Source organism: Girardinichthys multiradiatus, chromosome 17 (genome assembly GCF_021462225.1).
Source record: "Girardinichthys multiradiatus isolate DD_20200921_A chromosome 17, DD_fGirMul_XY1, whole genome shotgun sequence".
Lineage (NCBI taxonomy): Eukaryota > Metazoa > Chordata > Actinopteri > Cyprinodontiformes > Goodeidae > Girardinichthys > Girardinichthys multiradiatus.
The window spans coordinates 22206508-22233909 of record NC_061809.1 but is presented as its reverse complement, the minus strand read 5'-3'; the positions used below and the strand labels follow the sequence as shown (position 1 = coordinate 22233909).

General features: G+C 40.7%; 1 protein-coding gene and 1 long non-coding RNA gene across 3 annotated transcripts in view; one reads left to right on the top strand and one right to left on the bottom strand.

The window, feature by feature from the left end:
* Window positions 1–21543, top strand: part of ntn4 (netrin 4) — a 40645-nt gene extending 19102 nt beyond the window's left edge. Inside the window, exons 4-10 of one of the 2 annotated variants that reach the window (XM_047389525.1) lie at window positions 4117–4243; window positions 5047–5232; window positions 12717–12936; window positions 16348–16442; window positions 16727–16795; window positions 19301–19474; window positions 20682–21543. In XM_047389525.1, coding sequence (XP_047245481.1) covers window positions 4117–4243; window positions 5047–5232; window positions 12717–12936; window positions 16348–16442; window positions 16727–16795; window positions 19301–19474; window positions 20682–20821 — 1011 coding nt within the window. In that variant the 3' untranslated portion in view covers window positions 20822–21543. The remainder of the gene's footprint in view (window positions 1–4116; window positions 4244–5046; window positions 5233–12716; window positions 12937–16347; window positions 16443–16726; window positions 16796–19300; window positions 19475–20681) is intronic. The other variant, XM_047389526.1, reaches the window with a different exon arrangement.
* Window positions 1–27402, bottom strand: part of LOC124882896 — a 51098-nt gene that overhangs the window by 11732 nt on the left and 11964 nt on the right. The gene's annotated exons all lie outside the window — the stretch shown is intronic.

The window sequence follows — 27402 nt, the reverse complement described above, 5'->3', positions numbered from 1 at the left end:
CCCTCCACAGGGGTTTGCGGTTCAGGGTGATTACACTGTCTGATGGTTAGCCACAAAGCCAACACACACTCAGTAACATCCACGGTCCGCTACTGTTACATTACTAGCAATTAGTCCACTAATTGAGACTAGTCTTACTTCGTTTTGCTCCTAAGTCCATGCTTCTTTCTTTTAATGCCACCTTCCGAATGCTTTGCCTCCTTTTGTTGTTCAGTTGTTTAAGGTATATTTTCAGGGGGACATACAAAAATAAAATCACTAAATTTGTGGTTGCTATTTGGGCAGCCACTTTGGTTTCTGGCAGAGCTGTAAATCTACCAAAATATGGCTATCCACTTGAACTGACAAGCTGGACAAGGAGCGCATTAGTCTCAGAAGCAGGCAGGAAGCAAATCGTAACTCTGGAGGAGCTGCAGAGGTCCACACCTGAGGTCATAGAATCTGTTAAAAGAATAACTATTTTTTGTGGACTCCACAAATCTGGCCTTTATGGAAGAGTGGAGAAGGATAATTACTGTTTAATAAAACCTAAAAACATAATTTTTTAGTTTGCAGATTTTCATAAGCCATGTTGGGGACGTAGAGAAATGTGCTCTGGTCAGATGAAACCACATTTAAACTTTTTGGTCTCCGTGCAAAATGTTATGTGTGGCAAAAAACTAACACTGCACATCACCCTGAACACACCATTGATCACAGTTGAACATGGCGATGCCAGCATCGTGTTGTGGGGGTGCTTTACTTCAGCAGGGACCGGTCAGAGTTGCTGGGACGATGGACTGAGCTAAAATCAAGACCGAGGGGCAGAGGTTCACATTGCAGAGTTTGGATCAGGTTTATCCAACTTCAGTCCTTGTTTTCTACATGCTTTGTATGTGTCCCTGGTCCAACCTAGCTGTTTCAAATAGTTGAAGTACCCTCTCCAGAGGAAAAAGATCAGAAACATGCAGGATACCCATCCTTGAGGACAAATTTTGAACACCACTAGTTTAGATCCAAGCATACAGGTGTGTTGGAATGGCCCAGTCAAAGTCCAGATATTAATCCAATTGAGAATCTGGGGCAAGATTTGAAATTTGATGTTTGCAGATGCTGTTCATCCAATCTAACAGAGCTTGAGCTATTCTGCAAAGAGGAATGGGGGGAAATTAATTTGTGCAAGTCAGGTCAAGACATTCCCAAAAAGAATTGCAGCTGTAATTGACGTAAAAGGTTGTTATGAAAAAATAATCATTCAGGGTGGCTGAATACGAATGCACATCAAATTTCAGTGCTGTATTGGTCTATCATAAAAGAAATCCACTAAAGTACAATGAAGTTTGAACTTTTAAAATGACAAAATGTAGAAAGGTTCAAGGAGGAATTCATAAATTTGCAAATCACTTTAATCCTGTGTCAGTACTATGAAACAAACCTTGTTCAGTTTAAGTGACTGGGTGTATGCGTCTTTCAGTGTGTACATTCCCTATCACAGGATGGTAAACATGTGAAATTAGTTTAAATACCCACTGTCTGGCTTTTTCTCCTTCATATCTCCCCCTTCCTCTCATCTCTGCCCTCCCTCTTCACTAATTAATCACCCCTCCATTTTTGTGAAACGTGTCATTAGGTCTCCGGCCCCTCGCCGGTCTGGACCTCTTATTGTGCAACTGCTCCCCCTTGTTACTGTGAGTGAAATGTATGTAAAAGCGACCGTGTGGTGCTGATTCATGCACAGGGGGTGTTGTTTACGGCTCGTTCCTATAGCATGTGGATGTGTTTAAGGCTGCTCTCAGATCAACGTATCGCGCATTGCTCGCTGTGGGACACAAAAGTAGCACTCAATGTGCGTTTGCAGCTTTGGCAGCGCTTGCATGCTCGTTGATTAGTGGCTACCTAATTATTGTATAATTGTGTGTCCTACATTACAGTTCCACAGTGTAACGCAAACAAATAAAGAGCTTCCTCAGATGCTTTGCCCCCCCACCTTCCCCCTTCAATCATTATCCAGCATGCATGGCATTCCAGCTCAAAGGAATGACAAGGAGATTGTTATTGTGGCTCTCTGCACTGCATACTTGTACTCTTCTCATACACACATACTTATCAACGCACACACAGGCCTTTCAGAGCAGTGGCCTGTTTTTATTTCCAGCAATGAAGCAAAAATAATTACCCCTCAGTCCCTAATTTTGGAAGAGAAATGCTGAAAAAAAGAAAATGTGATGACTGTGCTAATGAAAAATGGCTATCATGTGATATGATAAAAAAATGTTTTATTTACAGTATGAACTCATCTGATGAAGCACTGATGGTTTTCTTGTTCTATTCCTCTTGCAAACATAACCTTTGGTGTGAAAAAGTGTGGTTTAACATGTTTGGCTTTAAAATTGACTAAAATTCTTTGAGGACAGGCAGTGGTGGTTCTTGCATGAATGCCGACCTGGGCAAGCCCCTCTTTCTGTGCCTGAGAATGAGAACAGAACCGATTCATCTACTTGGCTCTTTTTGATTAATCTAAGGTTCTCTGTAGGTTTTCCAAACCCAAACTTTGTTTTGATGAATCGTAATCAATGTGAAATAATTCAGTCTCACTGCTGAGAACAGTCCGGATGCTCCTTTTCTTTACTCTGGAGCGGACGGCATCTATTTCTTCTAAAAAAGATCTGGAATACTGACCACAAGCCACTCAGGGATGCACCCTCCAAAGGTTACATAACTCATTTTTATTCACTCTGTAATGTTCCAAGTGACCTTTGTTCACACAACCTTGAGCTGAAGTTGAAGAATTTGGAAATGATTCTTTCGTCATTGTTACATCCACCTCATGTAATGCACCAGTACCACTGGTAGTGAAACAACCCCGAAGCATGATGTTGCCACCGCCATGCTTGATAGTTGGTATGATGTTAAGTTTGAAGCCCGACTTTGGGTTCTCTAAACAGCTTTCTCGGCACAACAACTCAATCTTTGTTAGGCCTTACAGAAAACCTTTTCTCTATTAGTCATTTGGCTTGTCCAGTCGGGCAGCTGTAAATTTCAGTCGATTTTGGAGCAGGGGCTTCTTGCTAAGTCAGCATCTTCTCAGTCCAAGGGTGTATAAACGCACTTCACTGTGGACAATCACTGGTATTCCAACATCTTCTAGTTCATTACAGGCTTGAGCCTTGGGGGTTCCTGAGTCGTTCTTTAACATCCTAACACATTCCCTTTTGCCTCAGGCTGATCGCTTGGTCTTGCAGACAGTTAGGTGTTTCCATAGGCCAATGATCCCAAACGCACATCAGAACATTGAGCTTCTGGAATGTCATTTCCCAAAGCTGACCTTAGCTCTATTAAAAATGTCAGGATTATGCTTAAAAGCCTTGCCTTGGACAGAATTTAACCAAATACTTGTGGGGGTCTATGTGTAATTGTATAACCCGTGTGGATTAGATGAAGTATATAATATTTTCCAAATTGTGCACCCAGTTCTTTATTTAAGGTTTGTTAAACTGAACTTAGCTGCATTGTTTGATAACTAGGATCAATTTGAAATGTGTGTTATTGTCTTGGAATCTGTCTGTACGATTGGCTTGAATAAACGTTTTTTGTAAAGTCACTTGAGATGACGTGTTGCGAGTTGGCACGGTATAAATTAACAAACTTTATATTTCCCAAGTCCTTGTGGTTCTAGAAGCTACTGATTGACATTTCTTAATGTAGTGCCATCTATAGGAACATCTATTAGAACGTAATCATCCTTTACACTTTGGACTTAATTTTCTTTGGTCGTTCTTTAATAAAACATTGTTTTAAAATGTTTCTCAAATTTATTGAGAAACAGATTATCTGCTCAGTTTTGTGCCTTGAAAATCCTAAATATTGCTGTTTTGAAATATTGCAATCACAACTTCTTATCTATCTAAAATATGTTCTGTTTTTCTACAATAATATGATGGTGTCGATGTCCTAAATTGTTGGATTTTGTATTTGTAATAAAATTATAGGATAAACAGAGAAGAAAAGATTATAGAAAGGGGAAACGTAAATGTCTTAAAGGAGAAACAGAAGAAAACTTTGTTCTCTTTGTGTCTTTACTTACTATCTTGCCATCAGCTTGCCTCTTGCTAACAAGCTTTGTCTTTTTTATTACAGATTCATGGAAGATGTGTGTGCAGACACAACACTGCAGGGGATCACTGTGAGCGTTGCGCTCCTCTTTACAATGATCGACCCTGGCAGCCCGCCGACGGTCTGACGGGAGCACCACACGAATGTCGCAGTAAGCTGGACAAACATGCTTAGACCATTTATCTGTGAAAAACCAATGTTATGTTTACTACCATCATTAATTGTCTACAAAATGTCAATAAAGTGTGAAATTTTAAACCAGAATAGAAATAGAGATTCACAGAAAATGGACTATTGATTGGAGTCAGTCCGATTACCTTGTCCGACTTTAGCACTACCAGGACAGGCTGACAACAACACTGTTGATAAAGAAAACTGAAGGAGAGATGTAGCTACATGAGAGAAGATAGCATTTTCTACAACATGAAGAAACATGCCTAAAATTCATACAGGCTACGAGAGAGAGCAAAACCTTCTGCAGACAATAGGAAGGCTAAAGCAAAGATTTTTTGTTTTATCCTTTTGAACTTTCCGAGACCAATTTGTTTTAGGAATTAGCTTTACTAAAAGTTATTGCCGATATAAGATAATAAACCCAACTTAAAATGTTAACTCCAGTATTATTTTGGCTTCAAAATTATATTCATATCTTGTTTTACAGCACATCTGCCCCTAATATTCGTAATAACTTACCAATCAGTGCATCAAGGCTAGATAATTTTTTTAAATAGCTGTAAAATAAGGTTCTTAAAGAAAATTCTGAATCTACTAATATCAGTATCAGCAGGTTGGAGCTTTACAAAAACCTGAAACTTGGAATCAGATGTAAAATTCTGATCGGTGCATTTCTTAGTGGAAGCATTGTTTTACCTGTAAGTTATATAACCAGTTATCTGACAAGTCCAAACTCCAGTAAAAGTATGGTCAATTTGTTGATTCTTATATGCCCACCAGAATGTAAGTGTAACGGACATGCTCAAAGCTGCAGTTTTGATTGGACGGTGTGGCGCGAGTCTGGCCAGAGAAGCGGAGGCGTGTGCGACTGTCTGCACAACACTGATGGGCGTCAGTGTGAGAAATGCAAAGCTGGCTTCTACAGAGACCCACAGCGGCCTCACACGGCTCCAGACTCATGCAAACGTAAGAATAACAAACATACTGCTGAGCATAACGCTTGATAAACAAGAAGATTTTTTGTTTCCAAGACGAACAAACATGAGCAGCGGAGTTGATAAGAGCTTGACTGAGTGACTGCTGGTGCTAAGCTTATTGTGAAAGATACAGTGTTTGCCTCCTCACAGATTTCGTCTGTTTTTGCTTTTTATTACACCTTAATGTTGCAGATGAAGCAAATTTTATTTATCAAAGATAACCTTTGTGAATACAAAATATGTTTTATACTTTTTTTATTTATTAAGGAAAAGAAAATATCTAAAACAACCAAGCCCCGTCTGTAAATGACCACAGCAGGTGCTGTCAAGAGTAAGCAGTAACAAGCAATGAGTCTTTTAATCTGGAGGAATTTTGTCCTTCTATTCTTAGCATAATTGTTTTAATTTAGGCACATTGCAGAGCTTTTTAATCATGAACGTGTTTAAAATCATGCTACAGCATCTTGATGCGGCTTAAGTCTGGACTTTGACTAGACCATTCCAGAACCTTCATTTTTGAGCCACTGAGATGTGAACTTGCTGGTGTGCTTCAGATCATTGTCCTGCCACATAACCCAAGTAAGCTCAAGCTGAAGGTCACCAGCTGTTGGTGAGACATTCTCCTTCAGGATTTAACTAGTAGAGAGCTAATTTTATGGCTCAGTCAATGAGAGCAAGTTGTTCAGGTCCTGAATAAGCGACGCAGTCCCAGACCAGCACACTACCACCACCATATTTCTCTCCTGGTGTGCTGTTCTTTTTGAAAGATTTTATATTTATGCCTGAGGGTAATGGGACTCACACCTTTGAAAAAGTTCCTCTTTTGTCTTGGCAGTCCACAGAATATTTTCCAACAAGTCTTAAAGAACATCAAGATGACACAGGTCTTTTTCTGGTCAGCATTAGTTTTGACCTTGAAGCTCACCCATGAGAACCGTTTTTAGCCAGCCTATTTCTTATTGTTAAATTATGAACACTAACCTTAGCTGTGGCAAGTAAAGCCTGCAGAGCTTCACATGTTTTGAGTTCTTGTGACCTCCTTTATGAGTTACTGATGCTAGTAGTTATGGTAGGCTGCCCTCTCCTTAGAAGATTCACCACTGTTCCATGTTTTCTCCAGTTATGGATAATGGTTCTCGCTGTAGTTCTCTGGGGTCCGAAAGCCTTAAAAGATGGCTTTGTAAAAATGTACAGACTGATGGATGTCCATGACTTTATTTCTCATCTGTTTTTTGGATTTCTTTAGACCAGGGCATGATGTGCTTCCATTTCAGATTGGCTTGATCTACTTCATGTTGTCAGACATGTTCTATTTAAGCATTTGTTGATTCTACAGATCTATTTTTTCACATAGGACCAGGCTGGTTTAGACACATTTTTCCACTAATAAATGAAATGTAAATAAATCAAATCTGATATTAATATTTGTTTAAGCTGTACAAAAAAAGTGACAAAAAAAACAAAACTGAAGAAATCTGTTAGATGGCAAATACATTTTCACATCACTGTCAAATATTGATGCTGTGCAAAATGAAAACTGTATATTTACAATATAAATATTGTGTTTAGATAAAATGAGTTAAGAAATGCTCACCTGTAAATATATTAGAGTAAATAGTTTGGCAAAATGACATCCTGGAACTCACAACATGAACTGGTGGGCATGATTAATTATACCCTGCCTGACAAAATGTTGCTGGTGTGAATCATAACATTAACCTCGTGCACACCTACACTAGCATAGCACTCTCATTCTCTGAAAGAATGCTGAAGGAAGCCTGGGATCACAAGCCAGGACCTGTTGAATTAGGCTCAGTCCTGACGGGTACCTGTCTCTGAATGTGTGTGTGAGGCGGTAGACGACCCACGCTTTATCCACGGTAAACATCGTAGTTAATCATCAGATGGCGGCATTCCTCCTTCTTGACTAGAGGCTCAACACAAGGCTCCCGCTTGTCCACGTTGGCTTGTTTTGCAATTTTTCAGACGTGACTCAGAGCTCAGGTAGCTCGGGGATTATTATTGTCTGGAGCTGTAAATGTGTGAGGGTCCTTTTTCCTGCAAGGGTTTGTAAACGGGCGTGCTGCCCTGCGCTGATGAGGCGACTCTTAAGTAAACATGAGATAGCCATCCATAAACGGAGCGGTGGCTACATTCACCTTCTGATTATCTGTCAGATTTGACAAAGTGAGCTCATTCCTACTCCCACACGTATGTGTTTATGTTCATCAATGTACATCTCATTGAGCTCAAAACAATCAAACTGTAGCAGACCATTAAATAATATAGAGGAGATGATGATATCAGTCAGACAAGGGATGCTGGAAAATATGTCAGTTTGCACGTCTTGGGACGAACGGACCTTTGAGACATCGGGATAAGGATTAAATCTGGGCAGAAAGCCAGAAAATCTGAAAACATCATGTTGCCTTTGACTCTTCTTGCACTATGACCTGCCATCGTGCTTCCAAGAAAATACACCTAGAAGTTAATAATTTTATTGAACAAATTATTTAACTAATTCTATTCCATCTTTAATTTGGTAACATGGATCATCTGGACAAAGCTGTGACCGAGGCGCAAAATGTCCACGATCTGGGAAAAATAACAAAAGCTATTTCTAACTAAGGGGGGAAAAATGAAAATCTTACTTCACATAACATTTTACATTGCTGCTCATGTTTTCTCTTGATGCGGTCATTTAGTTCTGTTTCAGCTTTTTATTACAAAGGGAGGCCCTGCTTTGCATTCAGTAACAGTGATGACTGATGAATTGCACATGAACTTGAAGGTATTTTCCATAATGCGTCTTCCTGGTATCTCTGTGTCTCTGATAAGGTCACAAAAACAGATGCACCACCTTCTTTACTGCAGCTGTAAGACTGTCAGAATTGCATTTTAGTGATTAAGTTGGGTGTTGTGCACATTTGCCTCAGCTGAGGTATCACCTGTGTGATAACTCACTGATGGCTGATTGATGAGGGGAAAAAGGAGTGTCTGCATGCTTGGAGCACCCCTGAGTTGAAGGTATAGGTTGTGTAATCAGACTGCAGTTTCACTGACAAAAACAGGAATTTCCCTCTGTTCTGAGGAACATTTTTTTCATACCAACCTCTGAGAGGCCCTGGAAAGAAATGTTCTCATAAATGCACACCCTTGAAGGTAGGGTTACAGTGCGTGTTTTAAGCTTGTGTTCCTCGTCATGTTACGCTCATGAGGTTTTCATTGTCTACCCTCTTGGAGCTGACAGCTTTTCTAGATGCACACATATTTACTCATAGTGAAGTGTTGACCTATTTATGTGCTCGTTTATTCTCACAATACCATCACCAAGTGCACGCATTGGAGCTTTACTTCAAACCAAGGCATGATCTGTTAAATATTACCTTGCTGTTCACTACAAAAAAAAAAACAGACGTCGCCCTGTGTGGCTGTAAGGTATACAGATGTGATATCTTTATGATTTTATGGATACTGTACTCAGCTCGGTCTTATGATAAAGTTTTTCTTATCTTCACAGTCCTGGATGGTTGATCTGAATAACTGTCTGGTTTGATGTTGAGGAAAATAAATATGACATCGTTCAAAAGAAGGCAGTGACACTGTGGTTCATTAGGTACAGTTCACCAATCACATGGCATCAACATGATGCATTTAGGTCTTTAGGTGTGGAAAGGTCAATGTGTTAAAGTTCAAACTGAGCATCAGAATGGGTAGAAAAGGGATTTTAAGGGACTTTGAAATTGGTGTTGGTGCCAGATGAGGCTGTATTTCAGGAACTGCTGATTCACTTATCTCTGTAAACCATCTCTCAGGTTTACAGAAAATTGTCCAAAGAAGATAAATCAACCATTTGTGTGGGAAAAAATGCCTTGATGATGTCTCAGGTCAAAAATGAAAGGGCAGACATTGAACCTTGAAGCAGATGGGCTACAGCAGCGAAATACCTCACCAGGTGTCAGCTCAGAACAGGAAACCAGGGCTGAAGTCCCTACAGGCTGGCCTGATCAGTCTTGATTTCAGCCGTGACATTACGATAGTAGGGTCAGAATTTGGCATAAACAACAACTCCGCCATCCAGCCTAGTATCAACGATAGCATTGTTGGTGTGAGTATTTATTGTTGCTGACCATGTCCATCGCTTTATGACCACACTGTTCCCATCTTCTGATGGCTACTTCCAGGAGGATACTGCACCATTCACAAAGTGAAAATCATCTCAACTGGTTTCTTGAACCTGACAGTAAGTTCACCCTACACCAGTGGCCTTTACAGTCACCAGATGTCAGTTCTACAAAGCGCCTTTGGGATGTGGAACAGATGTTTAGCAAATCTGCAGGAACTGTGCAATGCTATTGTGTCAATATGGACCACAATCTCTGAGGAATGTTCCTGACACATTGTTTAATCTATGTTATGAAGAACTAGCAGAATACAGAAAGGACAAGGCATCCAATCCGCTACTAGCAAGAGGTACATAATAAAGTGGTTGGTGAGAACAAGCTCAGATTTTACAATTGAGATTACCAGTTCATTATGATGCAAATCAAAGAAGTAACAAGTAGTCAGATGAGTAGAAGCCATTGTCTTCCACACATTTGAGGTTGGATAGTGGGAGGCACAGGTTCAGAAAGGAAACCAAGACATCCTTCTCCCTCTTGACACTACCTAGCTCCTCCTGGTATATCCCAAAATGTTTCCAGGCCAGAAGGGACAAGATCTTCCCCGACCTTCCATTGTCATGTATCCAGAAATCGAAAGGGAAGCTTCCATAAGAGATCTATATCAGATGCCTGAACAACCTTTAGCTGACTATTCCTAATCTGGAGGAGCAAGGGCTCTACTTTCCCATGGATGACCGAGCCCAGGCAGCCTACAGAGAAACCACATTGCAGCCACTTGTATTCATCATCTTATTCTTTCAGTCAGGATTCATATCTCTTGACCAAAAATGAGGGATGGAACCTAGATGAACCCTTAAATCAAAGGCTTTGCCTTTCAGCTCAGCTCTGAGCACCACAATCCATCAATCCTTTTAAAATCTTCCCTCCTGCTACTTGAAAGCAAGACACTAAGATCCTTGGATTTCTTAACTTGAGGTAGAAAGTCTTTCATAACCTGGGGACCTCATCCTGGTCGCTTTACAGTTGACTATTAACAGCACCAGTGCTTGCTGAGGAACGTGATTTAAAGACACCAACAGGACAATATAGTCTGCAAAATAGCTAATTTAGGACGCTGACGTTCCCTAGCCACAAAACCTCCTCTCCACCTTGCGATCCTGTCAATAAACACCACAAACATAATCAGTAACAAGTAGCACCTCTGGGTGAGTCCAAAACCAAGCTCCTCTTTTTTCAGAGAATTTGGAGACAGCTTTTACTTTGGTTACACAGAAAATGGATAGACAATACTTTCACAGCACCCACCACAGAAAGTCTTTGGGAAAACCTCCTCAAGATCCTCAAAACACATGTGGACTGCACCATTAAATTTCTATGATCTACTTGTAGTATACCAGGGTAAATATCTGGTCTACTGTTGAATTACATAAGACAAAGTACCATGACCCTCATAAATTTAAGGTTTGAGAATTGGTCAAGTTGAACAACGCCCACTCCTGGTCCCGTGCCACCAAGGCGGTCTTTAGCTTCTGAAGCAACCTCTGCTCAGGAGAGCAGAGGTTGCTTCAGACAGACTTCAGATAGACTTGTCCTCCCCAGAGTCATCAGATTCTGCCTGTAATTTAGCATTTGGGACCAGAAAGCATAATATTACCTTCAAACTCCTATAACAGTATAAACCCAAAAATAAAAAAACCCTGACGGATAAAAAAATATATATATACCTAAAGTAAGGAGGGAAGAAAACACATCAAAAATTGACAGCTTGTGCCACAGAGCAGATTTTTACCTGTAGTGCAAAAACATCAACAGCAGTGAGACTCCATCCAAAGGGGCTGAATATCTTACTAGCATATAAAATGCATATTTACAGCACTTGGAATATATATATAATATTAGCCTACAATTATTTTATTTCAAACAGTCATTTGCAGTGAATGTTGAGTATATATTGGTGATGCACTGTGTTCCCCAAATTTGAGCGTCAAAAACAGAACTAAACTAAATTGTGTTTGGTCAGTTTTATCGGTGTGGTAAAAATGCTTCTTGGCTATAAATCTCACACCATGGCAATGCCTGTATATGTCAACTGAAATAATGCTACATTTGTAAGGAAAATGCATTTATGGGTTGTACCAATGCCAAACAACGTTTAAAGGAGGTGGTGTGATGGGCCTGTGGGGGTTGGTATCCACTTACTGGAAAACGAGGCTTGTCATTATTGGAGGCAATATCAGTGCAGAAAAATATCAAAATGAGTTCCTGCAACTCAATATCTCCACTCCATCCTCCAAGATGCCACGGCACACCCCACACTGAGCAGGATTTATCAGGGACTACCTCCAGGATTTGGGAGTGGAGGATTTGAAATGACTTCCACCTGACTTCAACCGCATTGTGCAATTGGCTGGTTGAAGAATGGGATGCCATCCCACAGCAGTGCGTGACCAAGCTAGGGACCCACATGCATTTTTACTAGGAAGTAAACAAGCTTTTTAAAAGGTTTAAAAGAAGCATGGTTACATAAACCAAATACAAATTTCCTAACTTCTTGTGCTAAATAGTTTTAAAAGGCTCATATGTTTACAGCACAACACCTGTTTCTATCAGTGCAATTACAAGCACCATTTACCAGAAAGAAATAGCTTCAGAAACTCATATTTATGTCCCCCTACCTCGCCTACTGGCTCCCTGTTTTCCCTCCAGATCAGATTTATGCAGCAGGCCTGGCATCCTCCCAGGTCCTAAAATCCCTGAAGACAGAAGTTTTCTCAAACGGCCAGCAGAAACCTGGGTGGACATTACAGTGTTTATGTAAAAAATATTGTTTTTGGAGGTTGTTTAAAAAACACCATGTCAGCACAAAATTAGGCAACACAAGGGAGAGAGAGTGGTGAAAGGGAGAGCTGTAATACTTGGACTTGAATGTTTGTCTGGAGTTTTTGTCCTTGGTTGGCTGGTATTTAGGTTTTGGACAGATTTTCAGAAAGCTTGTTTCAGGTCAAAGCAAGCAGTCTTTGTTTGTGATGTTTATTATGTCATAAAGAATGAACTACAAACGTTTGTTGGATAACAAAAAGATAACAGCATTGTCTTCTACAACACCAGGCAAACAATAGTGCAGCTGTTGAGTGATAAAACAACTAACTGCTGGTCATAAATTATGATAATGTGCCTAAAAGACCTTTAGACTTTGTGTTTATTGCCAACTTGGTTTATTTCTTACAAATAAATGTATTTTTGTGCTATTTTAATGATTTTTGCTCTTGATTCTGTTTTCCTTACATTGTGTATCATGATGATTTTATGTCTTTCAATCAAACGTTTTTTTACTTTTGTCACTTTTCAGCTTGCAACTGTCACCCAATGGGCTCCATGCCCTTTCACGTTACTGACGGGTCTTTGTGCGACCCTTCCAACGGAAACTGTATTTGCAAACCTGGAGTCGGCGGAGCGCAGTGCGACAGGTGCATGGTGGGATACTGGGGATTTCATGAGTATGGCTGCCGCCCATGCGACTGTGCAGGAGACTGCGACCCGTTTACTGGCGACTGCATAAATGGGTATGGGTAAGAAAAAACAAAAAATTGTATTCCACTAATACTTACAATATTGGTGCTAGCAGATGTTTACTGATTACGTTAACAGTTTGCAGCCGATGTTTACCTTTTGTCATAGAATTGCAAAATGCAGTACAACTCTGTGCAGTGTGCCAAATATCTATCACATATTTAATACTGTTCAGTTTTGTGTTGCATTGTTTCACGGTAAAATGCATTTTACAAGAGCAGCAGGTCAAATTCGTAGCCAATCACATACAATGCAGCGCTGCCCACATTTAATTCAAATCCATAAATCTGGTTCTGATCAGATTACATACAGCGCCTTGCTAAAGTATTCACACCTCTTGAACGTTGTCATATTTGTTCACATTTATTAGATAACCCACACAACTGTAATTTACTTTTTTTATACACATTAGAATTTGTACTTACCCCTCTTTAATCGTATATCTATAAATAAAATTAAGTGCGACCAGTTTTCCTCAGAAGTCACTGAATTAGTAAGTAGAGTCCACCGGAAGTAATACAGTCTGATTATAAATGCAGCTGTTCTGTGAAGGCCTCAGAGGTTTCGTAGAGAACATTGAAGAACAAAAAGCATCATGAAGATCAAGGAACACAGTAGACGGATCAGGTAGGAGGTTTAAACCTGGATTAGGTTATAAAACAATATCCCAAGATTTGAACTCACTGAGCTCTGTTCAGTCTATCATCTAAAAGTGGAAAGCGTTTGGCCCAACTTCAAAACTACCAAGACATGACCCTCCACCTAAACTAACAGGCTGGCAAGGAAAACAGTAATCAGAGAAGCAACTAGGATCCCAACGGTAACTCTGGAGGAGCTATGTAGATCCACAGCTCTGTTATGGATCTCTGGTTTCTGTCCTCAGGACAATTATTAGTTGTACAGTCCACAAATCGGGCTGTTGAAAGAAAGCCTTGAGAAGTCATGTTGGCAGAAGAGGGTGCCTTGATCAGAAGAGACCTAAATTTAACTTTCTGCCCTACATGCAGAACACAGTGTTGTGTAGAAAATAAGCACTGTCCATCAGAAAACACCTTTCCCACAGTAAAACATGGTGGTGGGAGTATCATGTTTTTCTTCAGCAGGGACAGGGATCCTGCTTTAGGTTGATGGTGAGATGTGTGTAACTAAAGACAGAGCAGTCCTGGTGGAAAACAAGTTAAAGCCTTCAAAAGGCTTGTGACTGCAGTGGAGGTTTACCTTCCAGCAGAACAACAACCCTAAACATTCAGCCAGATGTACAGTGAATTTATTTAGATCAAAAGTCTTAAACTTAAGTACTTAAGAGCCTGCTTCCTGCAACTTGTTAGATACATTTCTGTTTTAATGAAATATAATTAGGTTATTAGTAGAGCTCTGTAAAACTTGAATGCATCCTAAGGAGGTAATTCAGCCATTTCCACGTGTCTTCAACCAAAAAGGTTACAGGACACCAGCACTCAAGCACTGGAGCTTGAGGCCCCTAGTTCAGATCAAATCAAATTCATGTGTTCAGTCAATGGTTCAGTCCAAGTCCAGACCTACAGGGGTTGGACAATGAAACTGAAACACCTGGTTTTAGACCACAATAATTTATTAGTATGGTGTAGGGCCTCCTTTTGCGGACAATACAGCGTCAATTCGTCTTGGGAATGACATATACAAGTCCTGCACAGTGGTCAGAGGGATTTTAAGCCATTCTTCCTGCAGGATAGTGGCCAGGTCACTATGTGATACTGGTGGAGGAAAACGTTTCCTGACTCGCTCCTCCAAAACCCCCCAAAGTGGCTCAATAATATTTAGATCTGGTGACTGTGCAGGCCATGGGAGATGTTCAACTTCACTTTCATGTTCATCAAACCAATCTTTCACCAGTCTTGCTGTGTGTATTGGTGCATTGTCATCCTGATACATGGCACCGCCTTCAGGATACAATGTTTGAACCATTGGATGCACATGGTCCTCAAGAATGGTTCGGTAGTCCTTGGCAGTGACGCGCCCATGTAGCACAAGTATTGGGCCAAGGGAATGCCATGATATGGCAGCCCAAACCATCACTGATCCACCCCCATGCTTCACTCTGGGCATGCAACAGTCTGGGTGGTACGCTTCTTTGGGGCTTCTCCACACCGTAACTCTCCCGGATGTGGGGAAAACAGTAAAGGTGGACTCATCAGAGAACAATACATGTTTCACATTGTCCACAGCCCAAAATTTGCGCTCCTTGCACCATTGAAACCGACGTTTGGCATTGGCATGAGTGACCAAAGGTTTGGCTATAGCAGCCCGGCCGTGTATATTGATCCTGTGGAGCTCCAGACGGACAGTTCTGGTGGAAACAGGAGAGTTGAGGTGCACATTTAATTCTGCCGTGATTTGGGCAGCCGTGGTTTTATATTTTTTTTGGATACAATCCGGGTTAGCACCCGAACATCCCTTTCAGACAGCTTCCTCTTGCGTCCACAGTTAATCCTGTTAGATGTGGTTCGTCCTTCTTGGTGGTATGCTGACATTACCCTGGATACCGTGGCTCTTGATACATCACAAAGACTTGCTGTCTTGGTCACAGATGCGCCAGCAAGACGTTCACCAACAATTTGTCCTCTTTTAAACTCTGGTATGTCACCCATAATGTTGTGTGCATTTCAATATTTTGAGCAAAACTGTGCTCTTACCCTGCTAATTGAACCTTCACACTCTGCTCTTACTGGTGCAATGTGCAATCAATGAAGACTGGCTACCAGGCTGGTCCAATTTAGCCATGAAACCTCCCACACTAAAATGACAGGTGTTTCAGTTTCATTGTTCAACCCCTGTACAATCCAACAGAGAATCTGCGATAATTAATTGATGTTCAAACACATACTCCATCCAATCCTGATTGGATAAAGAGTGATTGATCCTGATTATAAGCTAAGTATGCGACAGGAAACCAACCACTTAAATCGATTCTACCAATTTTGAAGAAGCATGGTCAGATATCCAGCCAGAATTTGTACAGAAGCTTGTTGATGGCTACAAAAAGTGGGTAGTCGAGATGTAACATGCTGACAGGCATTTACCAAATATTTATGTTATATTTGAGCTTGTTTGTATATTTTTGGCCCATATGGATTACAGAAAATTCTCAATAAATTCAAATTTTATGGACCAGGTTCTTGTTTCTTCATGTTTTATAATTGTACCACTCTGCAAAAAACGGTTTAAATAAATTACTTAAAGCCCAAAATGAACAACATTCAAACCCCAGATGAAGTGACAAAACCTCACTGGAACTTTACATTTTGAGCAAGCGGTCTGGAAAAACAGAATATCTCCAGGCATTCAGCAGGCTAGAAATCTATGTTTTTCTTTACAACATGTGTTCTCCAGCTGTATAGATTCAATTTGACGTGTGTGGTGTTGCCTTATAGCTCAGATCTGGAACTGTACAGCCTGGATGGAAACTCGAGTGAGCCAGTCAGGATCTTCAGCCCACATGAACTATTTTCTGCTCTCCACTACTCTGGTGAGATTCATCCCTTCACAACAATCCAGCAAATCCAGTGACAGAGCATTAACGGTTAAGTTATAGAAGCCTTCAGGTGACCTCAGAGTATCACCAGTGCTTCTTTTCTCATCACCGCCTCCCTGTAACTGCAGCTTTTATTGGCACATTCCTCACTGGACACATACTCTGTTGCTTGCATTCTCAAGACGCCACATAAGCTGTCCGAGACCTCACAGGAACACGCCACACATGCAAGTTATTTGATTATGTTACAAATCGTTGCTTGTGTCTGTTCCCTGCAGAGAAGTGCAAATGCAAAGAGCAAACGCTGACCAACAGTAAACTCTTCTGCACCATGAACTACGCATACGGTAAGAACTCAAGCATCTTTTATGGGTTAGAATTGTCCCAGCTGGTTTTATAACTTTACAGGAGGAATGGAATATATTAAAAGGTCCACATACAGTTGCTCCTAAAATTATTCAACCCACCACTGTAAATTAGGTCCACATTGTTTGGGTGTTTGCAATTAACAAATTTGACAAGAACAAATGTTTAAACAAAGCTATGTTACAAAACATTGATCCGCATACAGCTCTTTATAAAAGCACAGATTTACAAATCAGGTGTGGTCTCATGCACCAGTCAGGTGTGCCTGAGATAAAACAACCTAAATACCTGAACTGTTTTAATTACATGTTAGGAATACAGAGATCACTGACTTGCAGCAACAAGGGGAAAAAAATCCAAAAAGATAGAAAGGCCATGGATACCATGGACAGCTGGAAGTATAGTCCACAAGTCTGAACTTAAAGGATGGTGAAAATGCCTCCTGGATGTGGCAGAATGAGGAAGTTATGAACCACTGCCATCAGATTTCTGAGGAACCACATGTTCTGACTGCTGACTGCCACAGACCTGCAGCAAGACCTGGTGGCAGCACCTCACTGAGGTTTTGGTTTCGCACATGCTGAAGGGCTCAAGGTCCGAACTTCAAGATGTACACCACAACTGATCCCAGAAGAGCAACAAAGCCAGTTACAATTTGCTCACAACTATATAAATAAGCCATGCTTATGAATATTTCTATGCTGATGGATCAGCAGTAATTCTGGATTAGGAAGAATTAGCCATCTAAAAAGAGCTGTGGAGCAAGGCGGTGGCTCAGTGATGCTCTGGGGCTACATTGCTTCCTCAGGAACTGGAAACCTCAAGTTACCTGGATTCAATCAGAATCCTGGGAAGAAAATACCTTCAAATGGGACAATAATCCCAAGTAATTTGGGATGTGAGTATTTACATTTTTCTTTATTTCCTGCACTTTATTTTTAATTTTGGATTTAAAATTTAAAAAGTAGAGAGCAAAAATACCTAGTTTAACAAGGATATGTCAATAATTTAAACTTTTCACTGACAAAGCAGACTCATCAGGCCACGCTGTGTTCTTGCATTGGATGGTCTGAGTTTTAAAGTTTAAGATGAATCTCAAAGCTCCATTGTAGACTCCATGGCAGCAAGCAAGTGCTGTGAAGAGTCATAAATTTCATTGTCTTAATTAAACAAAGACATAGAAGTAGCAGTTGAGTCATTTTATTTTTGCTGTAGAGAGTTTATGCTTTGGTTTTGATGCGAGACTAGAAGCAAACAATATTTAGTTACGATTCCTTAGTAATTTTATGACACTAATTCAATCTCCGAACCTTGAAGAGTGGTGACAGATGGAAGATTAAAAGACTAAGTTGGGGATGTTTTGGTTTTTTTTTAGCATTCAAAACTAGCTGAGAGCTGAAACATCGTGCTGAACAGTTTCAAATGGTTTTTGGAGCTGATAGAGCACCTGATAAGCTCTCTTAATTTGCATTTTTACTCATTAATGAAGAGCAGTGGCACATATATTTCAGTATTTTAACTTCGCTGACCCAGTAAATGTAAAAAAGTGAGACTTTAAGCTGCTTCCATTCACTGTCGCTGTTTTAGGCTCACGGATCAGCTTAAAAGTCAGCTGAGCGGTGTTGAACATGTGATTCCTCAGTATATACCTCACCAATATATAGTGTTCTCGTGACAGTTGTTTGAAGATTTTGAAACTATTTCTTTGTCTGAATTGGTTATTCTCAACTGTGGTGAATTACAGGAAGACTGGGCCTGCCACAGAGTGCTTTGAATCCCTGGGTAGGGTGCTGGTTTCCAAGCTACGGCAGCCTGACAACATTTCTCCTTCCTAGACAAATCGGCAACAAGTGTTTATTTCTGGATTAATGTTTGCCTGCAAAACTAGTCTTACCTTAGTACCGCTTTGTTGCAGGTCTTAATTGTTGTAGTTAAAGTTGGGAAAATGTACATATTCCAAATTTTTGCCATTACCAAATGTTTAATAGAACAGCAAAAACGGAAAGAAAAATCAACTTATAAACTTTTCAGACTTTTTGGAATCCAGCTCTACAAATGGAAACTATTTTTATTAGATAACCTCTGATGTGGAAACATCTGCCTGTGTCTTTTTCTAAAGTGGGTTGACTTAGTGACTTATGTTGGTTTTTAAGGTCATATTTTATGCTTCCCATCTTTTAAAATTACTTCACCGCTGTCTTTTGTCTTTTTTTGATGCCAGCGTTTGCTTTTTAAGCTCTAAACCCGAAGTGTGCCGTTTGATTTATTTTGCAATTACTTGGTCATGAACCTCGAATTAAATGATTGCAAGACCTAAGTGTTCAAGTTCATCCTGATATAGGTTTAATTGTTTTTACTAAGTCCTACAAAGCCACTAAAGTTAAAATTAAAACATTTGTAGCTTATTGAGGTTGAAACATGGTGAAAAAGACTCCGGAGTTTGTATCTGGGTTTCAGCATTTGTTTTTTTCCTTCTTGACCTTTAGTGCTAAAGGTGAAAGTGCTGTCAGCCCACGATAAAGGGTCCCATGCTGAGGTGGAGGCCGAAGTTCAAAAGGTCCTCAGCCACAACACCAGGCTGAAGATACAGAGAGGTTGGGTCACACTTTACCCCGAGTCCTGGACGACTCGGGGCTGCACCTGCCCCATCCTTAACCCAGGTCAGACACGCAGTGACAAAATGAAGCCAATAAATTAGGTGTATGGCACAAGATCAAGACTTGCAATTTAGTGTGTTGCAAAAGTTTTCAACATTTTGTTACAACAGCTTACAACTGTTACTGCTATTGATTTAATTTGGTTTTTTGAAATAGAACAACACAAATTAACACAACTGTTAAGTGGAAGGAAAACGATACATTGTTTTATAAAAATGTTTGCAAAACAATCTGAAAAATGTGCTGTGCATTTGAATTTGGCTCCCTTTACTCTGATACCCCTTAGGCTTATTTTCCTTAATTGAAAGACTGTAGCATCCTCAGACAGACATACAGTGCTGTGAAACGGCATTTCCCCCCTTATAGATTCTTCTGCTTTTGCTTTTTTCACATGTAAATGATTCAGATCAAAGATAATCTAAAATGCAAAATGGAGTTTACAAACAAATTTCATTTATTAAGGGAAAAAAGCTGTTCAAACCAACCTGGCCCTTTGTGAAAAAGTAATCGCTGCCTTTGGTAAATCATGAATTGACTGCGATTGATTACATATTTTTGATTGCTCAGTTATAGTTTAATTATACTAGCCACACCCAGACATGATGAAAACCTTCCCAAGAGTGGCTGGCCTACCAAATTCCTCCTCATCATGGAGGTCGACCAAAGAACCAAGAAAAATATTTAAAGCCCTGCAGGTCTCACTGGTGTCAGTTGAAGTCAGTGTTTCTGATCAGAAAATAAAAAATAGACCGGGCAAAAATAACATCTATGGAAAACTTCCAAGGCCAGACATACTGATGGCCAAAAATGATTCAGTCAATATGGTGATGATGGTAGTCTGATGGTCTGTGGCTGCTTTTAATGATCCATCTAACGATCTGAAATATTCAACGATGACCAAAAAAAGCAATAGAAGAAGAAATCTTCGAGGGCAAATAGTTTTTCACAGCACTGTTAATAAAATTACAAACGTTTTGAAACTATCTAGCAAACCACAATTTATCCTCTATCACAGTTACTGCAATTCTGTAATTATTTTTAGACACAAGATTGTTTTAGTTAACATTTTGTTACCCTGCAGACTGAATGGAAAACGTGTTCTCTTTAATTACCTCATAACAGCAACACTTTTTTTTTTAAACTTGGTGTAAAGTTTTATGTTTAAAAGTGTGTTTCTAAACTGAGCTCCGACCATTGTTTTATTTAACAGGTGTGGAGTACTTGGTGGCGGGTCACTTGGACCGTAAGCAGGGTCGGCTCCTGGTCAACATGAAGAGCTTCGTCAAGCCGTGGAAGGCCAGTTTACGTCGCAAAGTCCTCACTCTGCTAAAAAAGGACTGCAACTGGTAAATGCTAGCAGAACGGATGAGACGGATGGTTTCTACTTTGCTGGTCTTGCTGCAGGTTTTGAGGGACTGAACTGAGATGATTGAATCCCTCCATTTCTCTGCTGTTGTCCAACAACAGCTTAATGCCACTGCTGGAGGTATTTTATTAAGACATATCTCTTTTGCACCTGTGCAAACTTCCTCTTGCATGATTATGTTCGAGTACAAGCGGATTTCACCAGAAACGCAGAACAGCTCTTCCTCCTTTGCAGCACTTTAGCCTAAGATGGACCAAGCCAACACGGACGCACTAAGAAAAGGAGGATCAGACCCGCTTGGATGCAGTACATCTGCATGGCGTGCATGAGAGCAAAAATACGGGCGAGTGACGCCAAGCAAGCCATACAAGCCAGTCCAGGTGTGCCTGTGATTAAATAAGAGCAAATGGGTTTCACCAGAAAACCTGAATGTATCGCTCCCCCCTGACTGTGGCTGAATGAGGCACAGATTCGATTCAGTCCAGCTCTGAAACTTATCTGTAGGTTATAAACCATCCAATGTTTGCATTGCAGCATAATGTGATTCGTTTTATATTAATACGCCCCTTTTGGACTCAAAAAGTTCTTATTCTTTCCTCTTTTCTGCCCATGTACAGTATTATTTGTATATATCTCTAAATATTGTCGCTCACCGCTCTGTTTTTTGTTTATGGTAATATTAAAGGATAAATCCAGCCTATTAAAACTTTTGTCTAACTCATCTGTTTCAGCAGATATTATAACACCCTCCACATTTACTGCAGCCCTTGTAAAGGTAACAAAAAATCTTTAAAATGGTAAATGAGCACTGATAAGACCAAGACCAAGAAATATTTTTGTTCTATCTACAAATACCCACTACCAGCATCAGATGTACAGATAATTTTTTAATATATACTTTTCAAGTTCAAACATGTTACAGTGCCTTGCAAAACTACATATATCACTTTCTCCACATGTTTTTTCACATTACAACCACAACCTAAGGTATTTTAGGTGATAGATCAACACAAAGAAATGCATAGTTCTCAAGTGGAAATAAAATGACGAATGGTTAACATTTTTTACAAATAATATTCTGAAAAGTGTGGTGTACACTTGATTTGAGCCCCCTTTTGTGCCTACATAAAATTCAATGTAACCTGATTAATTGACTCAGAAATCAACAAATTAGTTTATAAGCCTGTGTGTAATTTGGTCTGTTCTGTGAAGGCCTCAGAGGTTTGGTAGACAAGAGTAAAGAATGAACAGCATCATGAAGATCACAAAGACTCTGGAGGAGCTGCAGAGATGTACAGTTCAGGTGGGAGAATAGTCTGAGTTAACAACTATTAGTCTTGCGCTGCATAAATGCAGGTCCGTATGGAGGAGAGGCAGGAAGAACATCTTTGTTAAGAGAAAACCCATGTAGGGAACAACGAAAACGTGGAAGAAGCAGCTCTGTTCAGATGAGACCAAACCTAAACGTCTACATGCAAAATGCTGCAGTGGTAGAAAACCGACACTTTGCATCATCCTGAACACAGTTTTTCCACTGTTAAACATGGTGGTGGAAGCATCATTCTGCAGGGAAGCTTCCCTTCAGCAAGAACAGGGAAACTGCTCAGAGTTAAGGGGAAGATGGATGGAGCTAAATCCAAGGAAAGTATGGAAGAAAACCTGTTGGAAGCTGCAAAACGCTGAGTCTGGTTTAGATGGTGTAGATAAAAAGCATATTCCTTTGTTAGAGGTTTGGCGTTGTAACGTAACAAAATGTGTAAAAGCTACAGAATTGAAGGCACTGGTTGCAGGACATCTTCCCAGTTTCCTCAGAAATAAACCAGTAATTTTACAAAACCTTAAGTAAAATATCCAGGTTGTAATGAGCCCTTTTACAGTCAGTGAGAGCTTGTGTCTGAGTACCGCTGACCCCAGACACAATCACTTAAACAGCTCAACATCAGTTGATATCATTTTACAGGCCCTGAAATACTTCACTAAAATATCCTTATCACCCTATCTCTCACCCACACACCCACACGTCCTGTTCCTCTCTGCGTGTCAGATTAAGTCATCCATCAGTCTCCCGTACATTTGCACAGCACCACAAAATGTAGACCATAACAGAGAGAGCCCCTGACAGCACACACTGTTTGGGTTTAGACGGAGAGCATGTCTTCTGCTCGTGACATGATGCCTTTGGCCAAGAGGTGTGAACACATTCCTGGTGTGTCGGGCAGCTCACCGGGTCAGAGGTTCTTCACCCGTCTCTCCGACTCGCCTCGCACCACAGCCAAGCAGAGGTGGATGTTTTCACACGGCTGAGGCTGGATAGCCTAAAGAACCCACATTTCCTAATTCGTGACCCATTCAAAGATTCGTGGCAGAGAGCTGGAGGCCTCTCCTGGTTTCTGCTGAGCTGTTTCCAGACAGCAGGGCAGAGGGTGAATGAGTGCAAATGGGAACTGGAGAGTTAAAGAAAAGATTAGAACAAAGCTGCTATATCTACAGACAACCTCCTCACCATCCATCATGTTGCACTGACATATTTCTATAGCATACCAAAGCACATACATTGCATTGAAAAGGTATTTGACCCCTTACATATTTTTTCTGTTTTGCTTTTTTCTGCCACACTTAAATATTTCAGATCAAACAAAATTTAGATTAAGATAACCTGAGTAAATACAAAATGCAGTTTTCAAATGTTTTAATTTATGAAGGTACCCAAGGCAACCTGGCCCTATGTGAAAAGCAACTATCTCCTAAACCTGGTTGAGCCTCCCCTGTTGCAATAACTGGCGATTACTCTTTGAGATCTCTGTGGAAGAATTTCAGTCCAATCTTCTTTGCATAATTGTTTGAATTCTATGATGAACAGCCCGTTTAAGTTCATGCCTTAGCATAACAGGATTTTGGTCTGGACTTTGACTAGGCCACTTCAGAACCTTTTTTTTTTTTTAGAGTTGTTGTGTTTTGGATCATTATCCTGCTACATAACCCAAGTGTTGCTGAGCTTAAGGTTGCAAACTGATAGTTGAGAGAGAGCAGAATTCAGGATTACATCAATTACAGCAAGACTTTCAGGTGCTGAAGCAGCAGGGTAGCCCAGACCGTCACCGTGTTTGACTGTCAGTATGACGTACATTCCTGATATACAGTATTAGTTTCACATCTGATATAAGTGAGGCCTGCAGACTTTTAGATATTGTTCTGGGTTCTTTTGTGATTACCTCCTGGATGAGTTGTGATGCACTTTTGGAGTAATTCTGGTTGGTCAGCCACTCCTAGTAATGTTCACCAGTGTTCCATGTTGTTTCCTTTTGGCTCTCTGGAGTCCCAAAGCCTTAGAAATAGCTTTGAAATCCTTTATGTTAATTACTATTTCTTATCAGTTTTAAAATGTCTTTCGGTCAAGGCATAATGTATTTTTTTTTAGATCATTTATCCTACTTTTTGTTGTCAGACAAGTTATGTTTAATTCATTTATTGATTCTGCAGGTCAGGCAGTAATCAGGAGAAACTTAACCAAAAAAATGTAGTGAACCTGTTAGGTCATTATTTAACAACAGAGGCAATTACTTTTTGCACACCGAAAAGTTGCTTTTGATTGCTTTTCTCAATTATAAAATGAAAGAAAAATGATTAAATCACCAGTTGACACTTGCATTTTTAATTTGTCTGGTGTTTTCTGTTTCATCTGAATAAACCAGAAGACATGTAAGACAATGTCCTGTGGACAGATGAGGCCACAATGCGCAGCACCAGGTTTAGAAGAAAAAAAAAAAAAAACAACATATCAGCTTTTATACCAACTATTAAGTCCAGGAGTGGAGGGATGATGATGTGGGCATCTGTCTGACAGCTGCAGCTTGGCCCAAAGTGGGTCATCAAGAGAACAATAATCCCAAATGCAGCAACAAACTACAATGAAGGGCTGAAAAGGAAATGAATCAAGATATTGTGATTGTCGAGTCAAAATCCAGACTTCAGCCTGATTAAAAAGCTGTGATAGGATCTTAAACAAGCTGTGCATGAATGAAAGTCTGCAAATCTCAGTGAGCCCAAGCAACATTGGAAACAAAAATGGACCAGAATTCCTCCACAGCGATGCGAGAGAGTGAAAATTAGACGGGACACAAGTATTGAGATTTACTGCAGCTAAAGGTCTTTATTAAATCTAAGATGTACAGGGGTTGGACAATGAAACTGAAACACCTGGTTTTAGACCACAATAATTTAGTAATATGGTGTAGGGCCTCCTATTGCAGCCAATACAGCGTCAATTCGTCTTGGGAATGACATATACAAGTCCTGCACAGTGGTCAGAGGGATTTTAAGCCATTCTTCTTGCAGGATAGTGGCCAGGGCACTACGTGATACTGGTGGAGGAAAACGTTTCCTGACTCGCTCCTCCAAAACACCCCAAAGTGGCTCAATAATATTTAGATCTGGTGACTGTGCAGGCCATGGGAGATGTTCAACTTCACTTTCATGTTCATCAAACCAATCTTTCACCAGTCTTGCTGTGTGTATTGGTGCATTGTCATCCTGATACACGGCACCGCCTTCAGGATACAATGTTTGAACCATTGGATGCACATGGTCCTCAAGAATGGTTCGGTAGTCCTTGGCAGTGACGCGCCCATCTAGCACAAGTATTGGGCCAAGGGAATGCCATGATATGGCAGCCCAAACCATCACTGATCCACCCCCATGCTTCACTCTGAGCATGCAACAGTCAGGGTGGTACGCTTCTTTGGGGCTTCTCCACACCGTATCTCTCCCGGATGTGGGGAAAACAGTAAAGGTGGACTCATCAGAGAACAATACATGTTTCACATTGTCCACAGTCCAAGATTTGCGCTCCTTGCACCATTGAAACCGACGTTTGGCATTGGCATGAGTGACCAAAGGTTTGGCTATAGCAGCCCGGCCGTGTATATTGACCCTGTGGAGCTCCTGACAGACAGTTCTGGTGGAAACAGGAGAGTTGAGGTGCACATTTAATTCTGCCGTGATTTGGGCAGCCGTGGTTTTATGTTTTTTTTTGATACAATCCGGGTTAGCACCTGAACATCCCTTTCAGACAGCTTCCTCTTGCGTCCACAGTTAATCCTGTTAGATGTGGTTCGTCCTTCTTGGTGGTATGCTGACATTACCCTGGATACTGTGGCTCTTGATACATCACAAAGACTTGCTGTCTTGGTCACAGATGCGCCAGCAAGACGTGCACCAACAATTTGTCCTCTTTTGAACTCTGGTATGTCACCCATAATGTTGTGTGCATTTCAATATTTTGAGCAAAACTGTGCTCTTACCCTGCTAATTGAACCTTCACACTCTGCTCTTACTGGTGCAATGTGCAATCAATGAAGACTGGCTACCAGGCTGGTCCAATTTAGCCATGAAACCTCCCACACTAAAATGACAGGTGTTTTAGTTTCATTGTCCAACCCCTGTACTTCCACCTTAAATTTCATTTCTACCCAGTATTTTTATTATGGAGGTTTTTTTAATGATGTAAAATTTGGCACACAAATTCACAGAACCACATAGTTTTTGATTTATCCCCAAAGCTAAACCCCTAGAACTGAAAGGATGTCTGTTCTGTTCTCCAAGTCTACTTTATAATTAAATAGTAGCTATTTTAATTATTGTTAACCATTAAATCTGATGGCTGACATGACTAAACTGAACATCTGGCTAATAGTAGGTTCATGATATGATGCTTAATGATCCCAACCAAAAACACGTAAGGTGGCTGGATGGATTATTTGTTGATTGTGAGAAAGAAAAGGTTTCAAATAAAAGGCTCACATAAAAGTAGAATTTTCTGTTCTTTAATGGCGCCATTAATCATTTTCTGACATCTGACATTTATCCAGTCACTCCTGACACAGGGCTTCTGGATTAAACCAAGAAAATGTTCAGGAAGCAACATGTGTTACTTACAGAAGGTGTTAAACCCTTTGTCGTTAACAAATAGCGCATGCAGAGTACCTAAAAATGTCCCTTTCTGTTCTGGAGAGACCTTCCGATTAGACCGAAGGAGGTGTTTGTGGGAACCAGCCTTGAGGCGTAGACACAACAGGGCACTGCAAACACATTCAAGCACAGACCTCCTCTCCCACTCCCTCATGCTCACTCTCTCATTGTCCCAGGATTGACTGGCCATTCTCAGCCTGTGATGGAGATGTCCAGCAGGGGGTTGCCTGGTGTGGGAACCCAGTTGATGAATGAGTGTTTGGCATGCTTGCGTACTCCTCTGGCATACCTTGCTCCAGTATAGTTTTTGTGTTATTGTAGTAACAGCAAATGCATGCATGTGTGCACGCCTGTATGAACACAATGCCTCGCTTGTGTTGCTATAGAATGGAGTTATGGCCTTTGTCCCGGCAGCATTCTTGCGTTACTATTGGCCTCGGAGTGCGTGGCAGCTCCAGCGGGCTTGGGGACAATAACTTCCCCCACCTTCCCATCCCCTCACAGGCGGCCACAATGACCCTCTTTGGCAGCACCCATCACAATGAGACAGACGCCCTCAAACTGGCTGCAAACAGCACCCAGGGGCGCTGGATGTATA